Source organism: Cydia fagiglandana, chromosome Z, assembly GCF_963556715.1.
Source record: "Cydia fagiglandana chromosome Z, ilCydFagi1.1, whole genome shotgun sequence".
NCBI classification, from domain to species: Eukaryota; Metazoa; Arthropoda; class Insecta; order Lepidoptera; family Tortricidae; genus Cydia; species Cydia fagiglandana.
Window position 1 is genome coordinate 36,593,256 of NC_085959.1, and position 16,588 is coordinate 36,609,843.

General features: G+C 40.5%; 1 protein-coding gene across 3 annotated transcripts in view; it reads right to left on the minus strand.

Annotated features, from left to right (window-relative positions):
- The window catches only part of LOC134678625 (GTPase-activating Rap/Ran-GAP domain-like protein 3), a 133,037-nt gene that overhangs the window by 6,456 nt on the left and 109,993 nt on the right, over positions 1-16,588 (minus strand). For all 3 annotated transcript variants that reach the window (XM_063537263.1, XM_063537264.1, XM_063537262.1), the window contains 10 exons: positions 12,365-12,499; positions 12,015-12,278; positions 11,449-11,552; positions 9,496-9,609; positions 8,331-8,433; positions 7,499-7,588; positions 6,504-6,625; positions 3,676-3,812; positions 3,005-3,156; positions 2,408-2,547 (listed from right to left, as the gene is read on the minus strand). In XM_063537263.1, the coding sequence (XP_063393333.1) occupies positions 2,408-2,547; positions 3,005-3,156; positions 3,676-3,812; positions 6,504-6,625; positions 7,499-7,588; positions 8,331-8,433; positions 9,496-9,609; positions 11,449-11,552; positions 12,015-12,278; positions 12,365-12,499 (1,361 nt within the window). The remainder of the gene's footprint in view (positions 1-2,407; positions 2,548-3,004; positions 3,157-3,675; positions 3,813-6,503; positions 6,626-7,498; positions 7,589-8,330; positions 8,434-9,495; positions 9,610-11,448; positions 11,553-12,014; positions 12,279-12,364; positions 12,500-16,588) is intronic.

The window sequence follows — 16,588 nt, forward strand, 5'->3', positions numbered from 1 at the left end:
CCGAACGGTTGTCTATTGTTTGTCCGAAAATTATATAAAATAATACTCATTTGCCCGAATTTTATTTGCCCGAATTTCATTTGCCCGAATTGTTTGTTTACCATAAAAATGATGTGACATACTCTTTGTTTACCCGATTATTAGATTCCAGAACGTACGAGTGCCATACGTGTTGTTGTCCATATTATTAATTGCAATAATACTATTTAATAGAATATTTTACCTCACCTAACCCACTTTTCCAGTAGTATTTATTTTCTGTAAGGGTCGCAGTTCAAACCTAACCTAACCCATTTTTCTAGTAGCATTTGGTTTGTGTAAGCGTCGCAATTCAAACCTAACCTAACCCACTTTTCTGATAGCATTTCTTTTCTGTTAGGGTCGCAGTTCAAACCTAACCTAACCTACTTTCCTAGTAGCATTTATTTTCTGTATGGGTCGCAGTTCAAACCTAACCTAACCCACTTTTCCAGTAGCATTTCTTTTCTGTAAGGGTCGCAGTTCAAACCTAACCTAACCCACTTTTCCAGTAGCATTTCTTTTCTGTAAGGGTCGCAGTACAAACCTAACCTAACCCACTTTTCCAGTGGCATTACTTTTCTGTAAGGGTCGCAGTTCAAACCTAACCTAACCCACTTTTCCAGTAGCATTACTTTTCTGTAAGGGTCGCAGTTCAAACCTAACCTAACCCACTTTTCCAGTAGCATTACTTTTCTGTAAGGGTCGCAGTTCAAACCTAACCTAACCCATTTTTCTAGTAGCATTTGGTTTCTGTAAAAAAAATATGTTATGGCTAGTGATAATTATGGCTTACAATGATGATGACAAATGATATTATTGAAATTGATTTTATGGGAAACAAAGTTTCTGGCATGTGACTAATATAGTAAACAATAAGTATTGAATATGTAATTATGGGAAACAATATAATGGCTGTTGACTATTATGGCAAATGAAATTATGGCAAATGAAATTCTGGCAAGTGGGTGTATACCGTCCCGAACACTGTGCACACTTTTATGTCGCGCCCGTCAGCCGCGTCCGTCAGTCGCGTCAGATAATTTGTTTCCAGCTTCACTCCGCGATTTCGTCGCTTTGCTACAGGTAGCTAAAAGTACATCCGTTCGACCCCAATTTTGGGGTTTGCCATAAGCCGCGCGTGGCGCTGTCGCCACCTAGCGGTCATATCTGTGCTGATCGTGACAGACGCGTTTTGTTAGAGAGTGAGTCTTCTGTACCTAGTACTATTATTTATTCTGTGGCTCCGCGTAGAGCTTAAAACTCGGAGCGTCCGACGGGTCGCGCTTCCTACAACTTCCGCAAGTGTTTTAAAAGCGAAGGCCGAAGAGAGATAATACCTACAAGGTGGCCAAAAAATACGCACATTCCCATAGCCAGGGAGGTTTTGGGATTATACCTACTGAGCAACATTTACTATGGGACCCGAAATCGCGAAAAAAAATGTATCCTCCCATAGAAAACGGACCAGCCAAAACGTATGAAACAGCCAAATTTTTCTTCGCGATTTCGGGGTTGCACGTCGGCAACGGGAATACACTTAGTTTATTTTTTGGCCACCCTGTATAGTGCTTTTTAAAACACGTGACAATACCTAGTAACCTAATCAATCAGTACTACAAGTACCATTTCGGCTGTGTGCCAGATACAGCCTAGTCGCATTTTTTTATCTACAGTCCAACTCACGCTTGAAGCTAAAGGCACGCCTCTTCGGGACGCTTCGAGTCTTCGGCCTTATGCGGATATCGGCCTAGGGCCTTCGCAATAGCTGTCTACATCATGTTTCACTTAAAGTATTGCGGCTGTGTCCCTAAAAAAACCTAAACCGCATTTTTGTTTTTAAATCCGACTCACGCTTGACTCTAGATTTCTAATAAGTTTTCCTGTCATCTTTAGGTAAAGGACTATTTTGTGTATTTTTTTCAGAATTTTAGACTTAGTAGTTTCGGAGATAGAGGGGGGGGAATGGTCATTTTTTGTCTATTTTCTTGAATAACTTCTAAAATTTTTATCTTAAATTTATAAAAAAAATATATTTGAGATTCTCACAATGAGCTCTTTCGTTTGATATGTAACACGACATAGTTTGCAAAACTTTGATTTTTAATTTTATGGTTTACCCCCCAAAAGTAGCCCCTATGTTTAAAATTCATTTGTTGACGTTACATATCCGTTTTTGGGTCACAGACTTACATATGTGTACGAAATTTCAACTTAATTGGTCCAGTAGTTTCGGAGCAAATTGGCTGTGACAGACGGACGGACAGACAGACGCACGAGTGATCCTATAAGGGTTCCGTTTTTTCCTTTTGAGGTACGGAACCCTAAAAAAAAACTTTTTTTTGTCATATAACAGAAATGAAACAATAAGTTGAAGTTGAGTAGGTACCTGGTCCACAGAGACTGACTGGCGCGCGTAGGCGCCGGCGCCGAGGTTGCCGTGCGGGATCTTGTACACTCGCACGCAGCGGGACGACGACGCCGTCGTCGGCGGCGTCGGCGGCTGCTCGGTCGAAGTCGAACTTGACACTGTAATAAAAGTACCTACGGTTACTCATTACGAATCGAATATCTATAGATCGATCGATAACTCGTAAAGTTTTAATGCTTACGTCTTTTTTTTCTTTTTCATTTATTAAAGTTCTAAACAATTAAATGAATCGCTGAGTTTCATGTTTCTTAACTGCTAAGCCAAAAATGGCTTGTTTACAGCTAGAGTTCGGACTAATGCACTACATAGGTATGTTATAGAACAGTACACATGTTACATTAAAGTTACGTTTTATAAAATATATTCATAATTACTAGATGATAACAGGTATTCTTTTACATCTTTAGTTGATTCAGGATTGGTCTACATAGGTATTTTAATTAAGTTAATGGTAAGTGTATAAATTAGTATTGTATTTGTGTCAAATCGTCGTGTCATGGTCTGAAGACAAAGATACCACGAGAGTACGAGTGGAGCTGACGCATTGGTAGTCACCTTGTGGTGAGTTAGGCGGCGACACGCGCGCCGTGCGCTGCAGCGGCGGGCGTATAGTGTCGTACTCTGAAGACAGCGAGCTGCTGCGGCTTGACGCTGACGCAGACGCCGCGTCGGCGGCGCGGGCCGCAGCGCTCGTGCACGGCTCGTTACTGCAAATGTAAATAACAAATTCATAGGAACTAAATCCGCGATGTTTTTTACATAGATTTACAATCAGTTCCTTTAAACCGATGGACCACCTGGTAGCACACGGCGAAATTTAGCAGTAATAAGAAACACCACGCTGCGCTTCAAAACCCTCATTGCTGACGTAGGCGAGAAAACCGCTAGGCTCAAATGGGACTGGGCCGGTCACGTCTACCGCATGCATCCGGAGAGGTGGGCTAGCTTAGCCACCAAGTGGATGCCGGTAGAGGGACGTGGCCGCGGTAGGCCCAAACGGAGATGGCGAGATGACCTGGACAGCTTCCTGAACAACTGGCTGGAGGAAGCACCAAATCGGGAGTCGTGGAAATTAAGAGGAGAGGCCTTTGCCCAGCAGTGGGACACTGAAATAGGCTAGAAAAAAAAGGTACCCTCAGATTTTGAGAGACAAAGGCACCGCCTAAACAGTTGAAAGGAACTTTAAATTTAAAGCAAACCGTTCGTTTGCGTTGGCCGGGACTGACCTGTCGTCTCCATCCACTGAGTAGGGCTGCTGCCGCTGCCGGATTTGCTCCATGCTCTCCGGGGGCAGGCCCAGGTTGGCCTCATCGTCGTCGTTGAGGGGCACGTACTCGGGCGCGCATGCCACGTAGAATATGTCCTAGAAACATGAGTTTTATTAATGCCTTTCAGCGGCGAAAAAGTATGGATGCAAAAGGAGTGGACGCTCGAGCGGCGGCGACTAGCGTAGCCATATTATAGAGATAGACCGACCGCTTAAAGGCCTGTGCACACCGGCTTGCGTGTGCGTGACGTGCACGTGTGCGTGCGTTAAAATGTTGGACCTGCACACGCATACGTTACGCACGCGGTGTGCCGTCTCTCATAAGGGTCTGTATACTACAACGCTGCACGCGCACGTGCACGTCACGCACACGCAGCCGGTGTGCACAGGCCTTTCATGAGTACTCGCCTGCGCGGTACGGGGGCGACGGGGTAGGACGACTAAGGAAGGGTGGCGGGGAAGTTGCGGGCGGCAGGCGAGGACTCATTTAAGCGCCTATAGTGAATCGCTAATAAAATGTTAGTAAAAAGCCCTGTTAGTAAAATGCAAATATAAATTATGTTATGCCGTATTTTTATCCTCTGTCTTTCTGATACATTTTGTCATCCTCCTCTCAGTTTCTCCAAGTCGCCAACTCAAAGGTTAACTGGAAGAGATCCGTTAAAGGAGTTTGGCTTTGTACCTACTTAGGTTTACCTAATTGTTTTTGTTTACAATAAAGAGTTTAGTACTACTTCTACTAAGTCTCTACGCATTACGTAAAACGGTAATCGCTTGAAATGAACCTACACGAACTAAAGCGTAATGATGCATTTGCATACGTCAAACTGCATCGTTAGACTGCACGTACGTATATACGTATTAATTAAGCCGGATGACGTGAGGTGGCAGGTTACTGACAACTGGCACCTGGAGACTAGTTCGAACTTACAAATTATTGATGTTCATTCCATTTTGATAGGTTAATAAGTACATTCTTCCGTGTACCTTACTCGCCCAACACGGCAAAAGTAAATTTTTTTTTGTGTGTGTTTGCTGTAAGATTATTTTAATTAATACTACGTCGGTGGAAAACTAGCATACGGCCCGCCGGATTGTAAGCAGTCTCCGTAGCCTATGGATGTCTGCAACTACATACACATGCGCGTTGACAAGCGAGATGACATTCACAGTAATCACCGTGCCCATACCTCTTTTTTGGACGTAGTTTAAGGACATACCCGGGTCCATTAGATGCTGTGGGAGGGCGCGTAATTAGTTTAAAACTGTTATACCACCACTAAAGAATTGGTATGTAAGTACGAGTAGTACCTACATAATATCAATAACAGACTTTATCGTTCGTTAGAAAGTTAGAATGCTGAAGCTATTGATCGCCGAGTGACTGTGTTGCATAAGTGCTAGATTATTGCCAGTCACTTGCCACGGCACGGGTATTATGCAAGCTGCTCTTTTTTGCACCTAAATAACCTATATTTTTCCGCTCATGAGATGCTTATAGCGCATTGTTGAGGCCTAGGCAGGGAGGCAGTAAAAAAGTAGGTATTAACATGTCGTCTACCCAGGCCGGAGATTGGAGATCGATTAACGGATTCTTTATATATAATACATGTTTCAAAAGAAAAAAATAAAATAAATCTTATAGTTTTCTAGTTTTATTTCATTTCTTTTTATGACATTTGATAACAAAAACCAATTGAAGTTTATATAAACATAACTATAAAGTTAAACATCAAATGTGTAGCTTGGGTAATTCAATATCAGTTTCCGACTTGTATGTTTAATCTTCTTAAGTTTAGACAAGTTTGTGATTTTTATTTGGTTCTAAAACTTAACTAAATAGGTACTACATATTACTACAGGCCGTCAGGATTAATAATGGTGTTTGTTATTCGATAGAATCCATGATATATCTACAGAGAACAATCGAAAACAGAAGATTAGGGGACATGCGTCTGTAGTTGAAATATGTTTTTCACAATAATATAATATAATGTGAAATATTTAACTTTACTGGGATTACGTTATTGGGGAATCTTTATAATCATAATTTATTTAAACGTCATTCAAGCATATGGTTTTTTGAATCCATTCTAAATATGGGCTTACAGGGGTATACTTTGTAATAGGATCCAAATCTGAAATGCCACCATATCGGACGACAAGTAAGAAATCACTTGGAACGCAATGAGCTGCTGTGAGGACCCAGTCTTCCGCTCTAAGGCTGCCGGTACAAGATCTGCGCCCAGAGGTCTTCCCTTGCAGAAGAACTGCAGTGAACAGGAACTCTTTATGAGTGTGGTTCCGTCCTTTATACACCCTCAAATCTCCACGAGTAGGAGCCTTATTTGCACTTATATATTAACAGTTGCCAGAATAAATAAGAAGTACATTTTTAAGCAATGAAATATTACTTGCATTTTTAATTCGACGATTATAAAGTAAATGCGATTATATATATTCTGAATAGCATGCAGTTTTATTTGATTTCGTTTTATAGCCTTTCATAATCAAAAACCGATTACTATAAATCCATAAAAATAAAATTAATGATATTATGTTGAAACCATTAGGTACCCATCATATATTGCGCAAAGCCAGCAGCGCAAAGATGACAGTAGCCTCAAGATACGGCTTATTGGCGTATTCTAGTTATTCATAACTTCACAAGAGTCTCCCGCGTAATCAGAAAACTTACTTTGCTATGTATCCTTCAATCTCACAGTAGCTTATGTCATTTTGTTCTTATTTCGAAGTTGTATACAAGTTGTATATAAGTATACTTACGCGTTGTCCACACAACAGCTTAAGGCCGGGGATGCAGGCGGCGTGCACTAGCGAACCGTTCGCCACCAGACGTATCTCCAATAAGTCTTCGGCGAACGCCATTATGTATGGGAACGCGTTCACTGCAACAAATAATACGCTTCATAATTAACATATCCAGAGTAATCAGAAAAAATAAAAGTGCCGAACAGTGTATAAATATTGGAGGTACGCGCTTTTGCCTTCTTATTTTATTCGTTCGTGGCTTTAGGCAACTTACTAACGACATCACTATTGAGAAACGAATCTAATACCTTTAAACGAGTAATTCTTGTTCATTTAAGTATATACCTATATCGGGGATCTCGGAAACGGTTCTAACGATTTCGATAAAATTTGCTACATGGGGGTTTTCCGGGGCGATAAATCGAATAGCTAGGTCTTGTCTCTGGGAAAACGCGCACTTTTGAGTTTTAATATGTTTTCCGGGCAAAGCTCGGTCTTCCAGATATTTTGTTATCAAATATATAAATAAAGTAGAAACCATCTTGAAGACAAAGGTGAAAAGTTATCTCATTAATGCCAATTACAAAGTGCCTTGTTTTAAACTTTTTGTAATTAATAAAAGTTCTCGGCGAGCAGTTCTGAAAATATAACTTCTCATAAATCAAAGATTGAAGGAGTAAGAAAAAGAAAACCTCTGAAAGCACGCATTACTTTTTATAATTTTTTTTTACTTTTTAGAAACGAGTTGTGTGAAAAACACAGTGAAACAAGTTTAATTTTGTTTTGTATGTATGTTACCTCAGAACTTCGTTATTTCTGTGAACCGGTTTAGAAAATTGTTAATTGTTTTTGTTTGAATGCCTTAAGTTGGTCCCGTTTTTGTCAAAACCATATTCGTATTCTGGTCGTTCACGCTAACTCTGCTCAAACAGTTTTTGTTTTATATATTAAGACCGGGTTTGTGGGAGATTTTCATCATAAAAGAAAGTTAAATTATGTATGTTCCTTACCGACTGCCAGCGGCACTGAAGTCCAGTGGAAGTCGTATTCGGCTTCGCTCTCCAGGCCGCGGTTGGTCAGCCTCTCGAAGTGGCAAGTATCTGTGGAACGTTCACCAGTTATTGAGATCTTAATCCTTCTTCATCATCACAGCATATGAGGAAATTAGGGTTAGGGTGTATGTGTGAGTGTTTTCATTTCGTCACTCCAATCATAATCAACTACCAATAGGTACTACTAGAAGAATGTTTACACAAAAAATTTGTTCTCATTCGTTCGCTTTACTTTGCAAATAATATGGCGCATGATATTTGTCAAAGAGAAATTGAGTCTTTAACCAGTTTGAATACTTGGGTGATAACCGTTGGTAGTTGGTAGATCAAACATTACATACAATTCTCGCACACAGCATGTCGCGTGCATGGCATTTTCCTTGAACTCGGAGCGCGCCTTTTGTGGCCGATGCGTTATTACGACGCCATGATTCGCGGCTTCTTATTACAGTACTGTAATTATAATCTATGTATGTTCGGTTCCGTTCTTCGCCTATGCGCAGTGCTAGTCATCACTGTGACGTTTCTCGTATTAAATATACGACATGTCGCGTGCATGGCATTTACTCCGTAGGAACGCACTCTCCTGAGGGCCTACCGCGAACCACGTTCGACGTGTTGCCTCTATGTCGTACTTGTAAATTCGTACTTACATAAGTGTGACGGAGAGGCATCATGTCAAATTCGGTTCGGCGGTGGTTGACTCCGACAGCCTAGCATGCTCCAAGTGTGCGTTTCGTGGTCATAACTGTTCTGTAGCTTACTCTAAGGAGTCCATGGTAATACTAACGGTTGTAGCATAGCACGATCTGTCGGTCCCGCTCATCGCCTATGCGCAGCGCGTTCACGAGGGTGCCGCGGCGTTGCTCAGCGTTGTCAGCGCGTTTCACGCACTACAAAATCAATCATATTAACATTCACTCATTTCACGTATCTATAAGGCAGGGGTTCCCAAACTAAGCACCACGGCGCCCTACTGGGGCGCCGTGAGGCCTATTACCTTACCTATCTATTTCGAACAACCTACCTAGGTTAGGGCGCCTAGGGGAACCCCTGCTGTAAGGTCTACCATTTATCTCAAGCGGTTGGTAAAGAACTTGCGCGGTGACTTTTTAGTAGAACGTACTTGGGACTAAAACTAGTTAACAGCCAAGCCTTTAACCAATCAGTGGCTGCCCTAATATCTTCTTACCAACCGCCTCAGTTAAACGGTAGTATTATAGTAATCGCGGACCAGCGAAGCAAGGGGCAAGGCCACGGAAGAATGAACGAGCGCGCCGCGCTCTGGCAAAGCAAGCCTGATGAAAATAAAACTTCATAAATGATAAAATTATGGTTATCGATGGTATCATGTCCTTACTGGAATTAATAAGAACACGTCAAAAACTAAGTTATTGTATTTTGTAACTAATTACTGATAGGTCATCTTTATTAAAATACTTCTTATACAAACTACGTCGACACAATAATAGCGCCATTTAATGTACACGCAGAGCCATCTATTGGTCAATGTCGTCACCAAATTTATTAGTTTTATTTATAGCCGACGGTACTTTATGCGGCGCAGAAAACGCCACAAAAACAGTAAAACCTTCTGAAGGTACGTCATACGTAATAGTTATTTACGATACAAGTGCGGAAAAGAGGAAATTCGAAACGAGTGGCGATAAATTAAAACACGACCGAAGACCGACCGAAATCTAATAACACTAAGACCAATTTCGATTTAGTAACGTGAAACGGAAAATCGGAACTAAATTCGTGCATCAGTGCGTAGAGAGCATTAGGTGTAGTAAATAATTATTTTAGCAGAGTTAGCCATGATCCATGATCTCCACTCGTCAACCAAGAGCTGGATTAAACGCGCAAAACAGGTACCTGCCTAAATTATAATGTTGTACAACATTCCATATAATATTGTCAACATAGAAGTACATAAAGAGATTTAAGCTCACCTGTCCACTGCCGCAGTCAACGACCTCCCAGTGATGTTTGTACCCTGCCACAATTACGCCAGAGTCGTAGTTCAAATACTTAATCAGCGACGGTACCTCGCCCAGCATGACGTCCTGACAACAACAAACCAATTTCAACATTACCATCTCAACACAGGGTTCATTTTTGGATTTTGTCGCCCTGTGCAAAAATAGAACGGTAATATGTACTTCTAAACGTGTACCTGATTGGAACAAGATATTTGGTTGGAGTTATAATCCGTTAGTCTCGATTGACCAAATTGATATGTGTAGGTTCTTTTTTATATACCTATAGGATTATAACGGATTCGGTTTAGATAGGTACTTTAGATAGGATCTTTGATTCATGATAGCTACGCAATTTTGCTGACTGTACCTACTAATCTTGGAATAAACTCGAGTTGGTTGAATCAACACTTGATTAGAAAACGATTCTCAGCTGATTAGAAAACTATTCGACTACAGTGCTTTTGCAAACGTCTTAACGAAGTAACTACATCTGGCGGAAATAGGATAGAGTTCACAATAGTAGGTACTTCACTCGAGGAACTAACTTTAGCTTTTGTAATTTACTGCCCCAAGTGGAACTTCTGTATAAGACAGTGAATAGCGGACATTATTATCATTAGTATCAGCTCAAGTATATTATGGGAATGTGGACAAACCTACTTGTATAATACATAACATGTGCTTCTGAAAATGCAAGTGCCAATTTTATTATAGATTTTTTATTGATAGAAATTTATTACATTATATTTAATTTATTATCAACGCTATTCAGGTACACACATTAGGTACTTGGAAAATACTAATGTGTAGGTACGTGACTGGCGGTGATCCTACCACTATTCATTTTCTCGTCGGCTCAGAGGTCATCCAAGAAAAACGACCGTCCGCATCCGAATTTATGTAATTGCTATGCACCCCTCAAACGACCTAGTTACACTGGCGTGAAAAACACGCGCAAAACGTACATAGGTCGTTTCGGTCGAATTCACGACCTTCAGTTTTTGTTAATGTCGGGCGATAAAATAGTGCATTGACATTTCGGAATAAACCTTACACAAATTGGGCCGAAGCGTGTCCTATACTTGATTAGGCCATTCTGAAGGAATAGACGTAATTAGTGAGGACAATTGCGGATCGTATAGCGTGAGAGTTCTCAGTTAATGACTCACGAAGTCCAATTAACGATAAGATTTTGCGCTGATGACATTGGGACGCTTACAGCGTCCAAGATTTCGCAGATAAAGGCAAAAAGACATAACTCATACGATTTGCCTATTAAATAAAGCCTTTACTTAAAACGAGTAACTTTTATGTAAAGTTTAAAGTAAGTCTGGCAATGGCAGGCCTTAAACGAACTAGTTGACGAACGTTGCTTAATTAGATTTCTTCGGATTCATTTGGAAGTTAGGAATGTAAACTACGAGTTCCGACGGTTCTTACGATTGCCGATGTAAACATAATTAAGAAGAGATAGACCTATTACTTATTGTAATTCTCTCCTGAAAACTTTGTGAATGTACCTTAGAAATATATATCCTCAAGGGTATGAAGCCAAAATTTGAATGAGACAAAAGAATGGCCGGGTTACCTTCTATCTCACATAATCTGAAAATATACTTCTGTTTAATATTTTGCTATATAGTCAGATCCCTCGCTAATGTCCCTTATTTTATACTATAATTGAAAGGCAGGGTAACAATATAAAACAGAAATAAAATTTAAACATTTGTATAGGTATGAGTGCAAAAGTTGTCTATTTTCTGGTTGTCTAATTTTTTTCACAACATTTGCCTTTGATCACAATGCGTGGTAACATACAATTTCTCATTCAACTATTAACTTTATAAAAACTACAATTTAGACCCCTCTTGATCTCCCATGCAGGCTCCGGTTTGTATTTTGTCGAGCTTACGATACGAGTACCTTGATATGGACGTAGTCGAAGCCTTTGTCGTTGTCGAGCCGTTCTTCCTCCGCCATGATGAGCACCCGCCTGCTGACCGACACGACGAGGGTGATCCTGCCACCTGCACATAAACACATTTTCTTTGTATGTTATTTGAAGTGAAAAGTAAGTAGGTGGTTCGATAGTCCGAAAAAAAAAAGCTTTTATTAGGATCAGACTACACCTACGCCGAGCGAGATCAAATGATTCTATTAGTAGCTGCTGAGCTGAAGATTAGAATAGAAAAATAAGCCAGGCCCAGACGCAAAGCCATATTATACATATAGGAAGACATATGTACTGTACAGTGAGAACCGGAGGCCATAGATACTTAATATAAAGAGAGAAAGAAAAGAAGAAGAGAAGGCAGTGTCTAAAGAGAAAATTGTCTCAGGTGAGTCACTGTGCTCCACCAAGTAGACGAACTGCTCGTGCATGAGTGGTGCGCCTGCTTGAAGTCTAGCAGCAGTCTCTACAACACGCGCCGGTGTAGGTGGAGTTGAGCTAGGTACGCCGTTGCTCAAGATACAATCATGTGACTCACTGTGCTCCACCAGGTCAAAGAAGTGTGCGGTCTTGGTGCGCGAGAGGCGCGCCTGCTTGCAGTCCTGCAGCGGCCGCATGGCCCAGGCGCCGGCGTACAACTGGGCGAGCGGGACGGCGTAGACGCCGGCGCTGCTGGCGTTGCTGGACGCCGAGCTGACGCCGTTGGCGCGCGCTCCGACGCGGAACAGACCCGCGCGCTCCGTCAGGCGCACGGCGCGTACGCTGCCCTCCCATCGGAGGATTACGCGGGTCGTGCCACTGTCTGTGTGATGTACATTTGTGAATTTAAATTTTTTCATAAAATCAGCGACAAAACGGAAATTATTATACCTTGCTGGACGACTGTACCTTCGAGTATGTATGTGTTGTTGTTGGTGGAAAGCAGCAGCTTGCCCTCCGAGATCTGCTCGGCGCAGACGGGCGCGCCGGGCAGCGGGGTCGAGCGCCACACGCGGCCCTCCCACGGCGCGCGGCGGCCGCTCCCTGCCGCAAAACAACAACCCGACATGTGACAAATAACTACACAAGTTAGATCAGAGCATAATACACAACTACACATGAAACGAAGAGTTGACTCCCGTTCCCGAAAGTTAAGGATGCTGGAATTGCTGGATCCTAATTTCTTATTGTCATGTTTTAGCCCAAAACCCGGTAAAAAAACTAAATAACTTTGAAGTACTTAAATATAGTTACTGCGCTTTTTTATTTTCGTGCACACTATAGCATAATATCTTATTTATTAGTGTCAACTAGCTTTAAAACAGAGTGCCTTATCAAAATTAAAATTGGTTCAAAATAATTAAAAAAGGTTCACATAGGTAGCGAGTTGTTCCTACTCGCATTGGTTGGTTTAAAAACTAATCAAACGTTACTAGAGTCTGTTCGGAAAAAGAAAAGTTGTGGAATGTATACAATTCATCTCTTTCTGCACAGACTCTAATAGCTATTATGCAGGGAATTCGATTAAAATTATGCTGATTCGATACATTCGCGTATTCGAACGCCCTCGGTTTTGCAAAATTAACACCCACATGCTCCTATGAAACTTATTATCATTATTATAAGGTTTAGAATCTCATGAACATTTCTGCTAGCAAAAGCTTTTAATCGGTTTGGACAGTGGCCACGTTATAGCTAAAGCAAATTCTCGGGCTTGATATCCAATCAAAACGTTCGTATAACAGATTAAGCGTTAATATCGTCGGCAAAGCACGTAGTTTTACCGCAGATATTCACAGTAACATTAGATATAGTATTCAACAGAAACAACGCAAAAGAGAGAGTTAAATATTTATAAGAGTGAAAGACTGGTTCTGCTGTTTTATTCCTAGAACACTACAATACGGACTTTTCCTCTGCTTAAAATAAATCATTTCACACGGTGCACGCATAAAGCACCAGATAATTATTGGAAAAAACATAGATAGCTGTTATTTTTAAAAAGAATTTCTATTTAATAAAACGGATTTAAATATAAAAAGTAGGTGAGTTTGCCGTGACGTCACTACACTTGTTTTCATATAAATTCCATATTAACAAATCGTTTTGACAGTTCAAAGAAGCAGTTTAAAGGAACCTATTATTAATTTATTTCCTTATCTTTCCCCTGGACAATATTGCTACATCTATACCCGTTCAGTTTATTTTACTCACTTTTAGGTTATTTTATGAAGATTGCAATGTTTCATGATTGAGTTAGGTGGGTAAAATGGTCGTTATCAGTCTTCACGCACAAGTCAATACTCCTGTGTACATTATTTATTATTAGATAGGTACATAGTTTTTCCAGCATTTTTACACTCATTCAAGAGAAATGTACACATTAGCGTGCACACTCGTAGTATTTGCTACATCTGAACGCGCAGTTCTACGTCATGAATGTGTTTCAAGTGCAGGTTTAAACTCGCAGAGGCAAATAGGCGTACAATGGCAGGTCGCAAGAATTTATTTAGTTCGATATTGTTTGATGTTTTACAGTTAATGTTTTCCTCGCGTTGTTGGTGTGGGGTGAAAACATGTTGTGTTTCGCTCCCGCGTGCCTTGAAACCCTTGCAGCGCTCAAGATTCCAGTTTTAAAACTACTCGCTACGTTAGTGGTACAATTTTGGTATCCTTCGCTTGCTCGGGTATCAATATTAGCACGAGCAGCTTAACAACAACTTTGCCCCCTAGTAAAACAAATAACTATTTTACTGACTTAGAGAACAAAAAATAAACAGTTACATTCGTAATTCTACGTCTTCATTCTTGCATCCTGCCGATATTTATGCAATATTTATAAACATTTCGCATGGGCTGATATTCGCACGCCTATTTACCCACGCTCGAACAGTTAGCCCCACCGCGCAGCCTCCCGGCCGGACTCTTCAAAAGCCGACTCCCGCGGTTCCGTCATTAGGCATAACTTTGGCAAGCTCGTACTTTACTTAACAGCGCCACTGCAAAAGAAACATTGCGCAATTGAGTTAAAGTTCGGATTGCTAATTAAAATTAAGGGGTCATACAAGCTTGCGTAAGTTATCCTTAGACGGGAAAATATTAAATCATATTGGGATGCGCAGTTATTTCGATTCTGAGTCATTGTTGTTCAGTATTCAGTGTTGCCAACTTAAATTTCAAAGTTGCTATTTTATTACATTTATTAGAAAATCTTCACACGGTCTAGCATGAGTTGCGTTCTCGCTCGCGACTCCATACTTGAAGTCACGCTTGATGTAAGAATAGAGTCGCACGCAAGAACGCAAACTCATGCTCGACCGTCTGAAGAAGTCTGACCAACCGTCGATGTGACGAGAAAAAGTCGGTTAAAAAATTTATTAATATATAGGTAGTAAGTTGGCTGAAGCCCTTCTGTTTGTAGTAGTGATATATATATTTGTAATTTGAAATATTACGTAATACGAGTATGTAGTTAAATCATTTACAGTAAAATGATAACCATCAATCCTGTCCATTTATAATTTATCTGCCACGAAGAAAGATTAAATAAGCATAAGTTGTTGAATGTTGTGTGTGAATGTTGTTTTTATTTTAACCTCACAATACCCACCTAACCAATCTATTCAGGTCATCTAGGACATATTCGCTGTAATTATTATCATATAAACTCTTCACCCCCGAAATGCCAATAATTGATAAAGAACCGCGGTTATTATTATTGTCGTGATAATACTACGCAATACGTAGGTATAATCAGCCAAATCCGGTATGCACATATACAGAATACCATTTAATACAGTGATAGGTAATGCAGTTACTGTGTGCACTATAGGCCTATTATAACATGACCTAAATACCGAGGCATGTCCGTGACATGCAAAATTTGATATCATGCCGAAATAATTAAAACAATTTTAATTCAATATTAAAACTGACATGAGCCATATTAACATGAAACATAAAATTAAGTACAGTTAGCATCAATAGTAGCGAATGACAACGCTCCACAACTATCTGCCACCCGGAAATTATTTTCTAAATAGAAATAGAAACTAATTTTTGGGCATTTTCACTTTAACTTGTACTTTAAAGCGTGATAAGTATAGTGTTTTAAGTCACGTGTAACTGTCGCTTTCTTGACAAAATAGGTATATGGGGGTTGACATTGACCGTCCGTTTTGTGATGATCGGCCGATGGTACACAGTTATTTAAAAACGGCTGCTAACGTTCCAAAAGCCATAATAGAAAAAAAACGGCTTTTTATACAGGGTGATTTTAAACCGTTAGCCATATTGTGCGAGGTGATTAGGTAGGCCATACTGAACAACTTTTTCGATGGGAAATCACAAAATTTTTTTTGGCCGTTTCATACATTTTGGTCGAGTGGATGTCGACGTTTTCTATGGGAAGGCCAAATTTTTTTTTGGGATTTTAGGGTTGGTCCCATAGAAAAAGTTGTTCAGTATGACCTACCGTGGACTTTCCTAATCACCTCGCACAATATACGGTCCAAAAATTACCCTGTATACACGGTGGCTAAAAAATAACTGCATACCAGGGAGATTTTGGCATTATATTGAGCAACTTTTACTATGGGACCAACCTCAATATCGCGAATGTATACGCCTAAACAAAAAACCTAACTGCTATAATTTGACTGTCCTATATGATATACCTAGGTACTCATTGCATTTGACTATTCCTAGTTCTGTATATGAAGTACCATCGCCTTAAGTAAGTCAGTCGGCGGGGAAGTGCCAGCAAGGAAGCGAGTCCTCGATAAGGCAGATTGACCTGTATAGGCAAAGGGCTCGTCGTGGTGACCTAATTCAGGATTTGATCGCTTCAAATCCTGTCACCGTATACAAATCAGTGAACGCATATATTTAGTATGGAAACCGCCTTTAGGAACATTACCGTTCAAATTCTCGGGCCAAATTAGCACACATACACAATTAAGCCTACATTCAAATAGGACGACGCGTTTACAGAGCCTGTAATCAAAGCTGGTAAACAAAATAAGAGTCATCTTTATTACTCTAATGGTACATAGCTAAGTGTAGATGAAATGCATATCATGTCAATAACTACCAATCAGCGACATTAATCCGCTAATAACCTTCTTGCTGTAC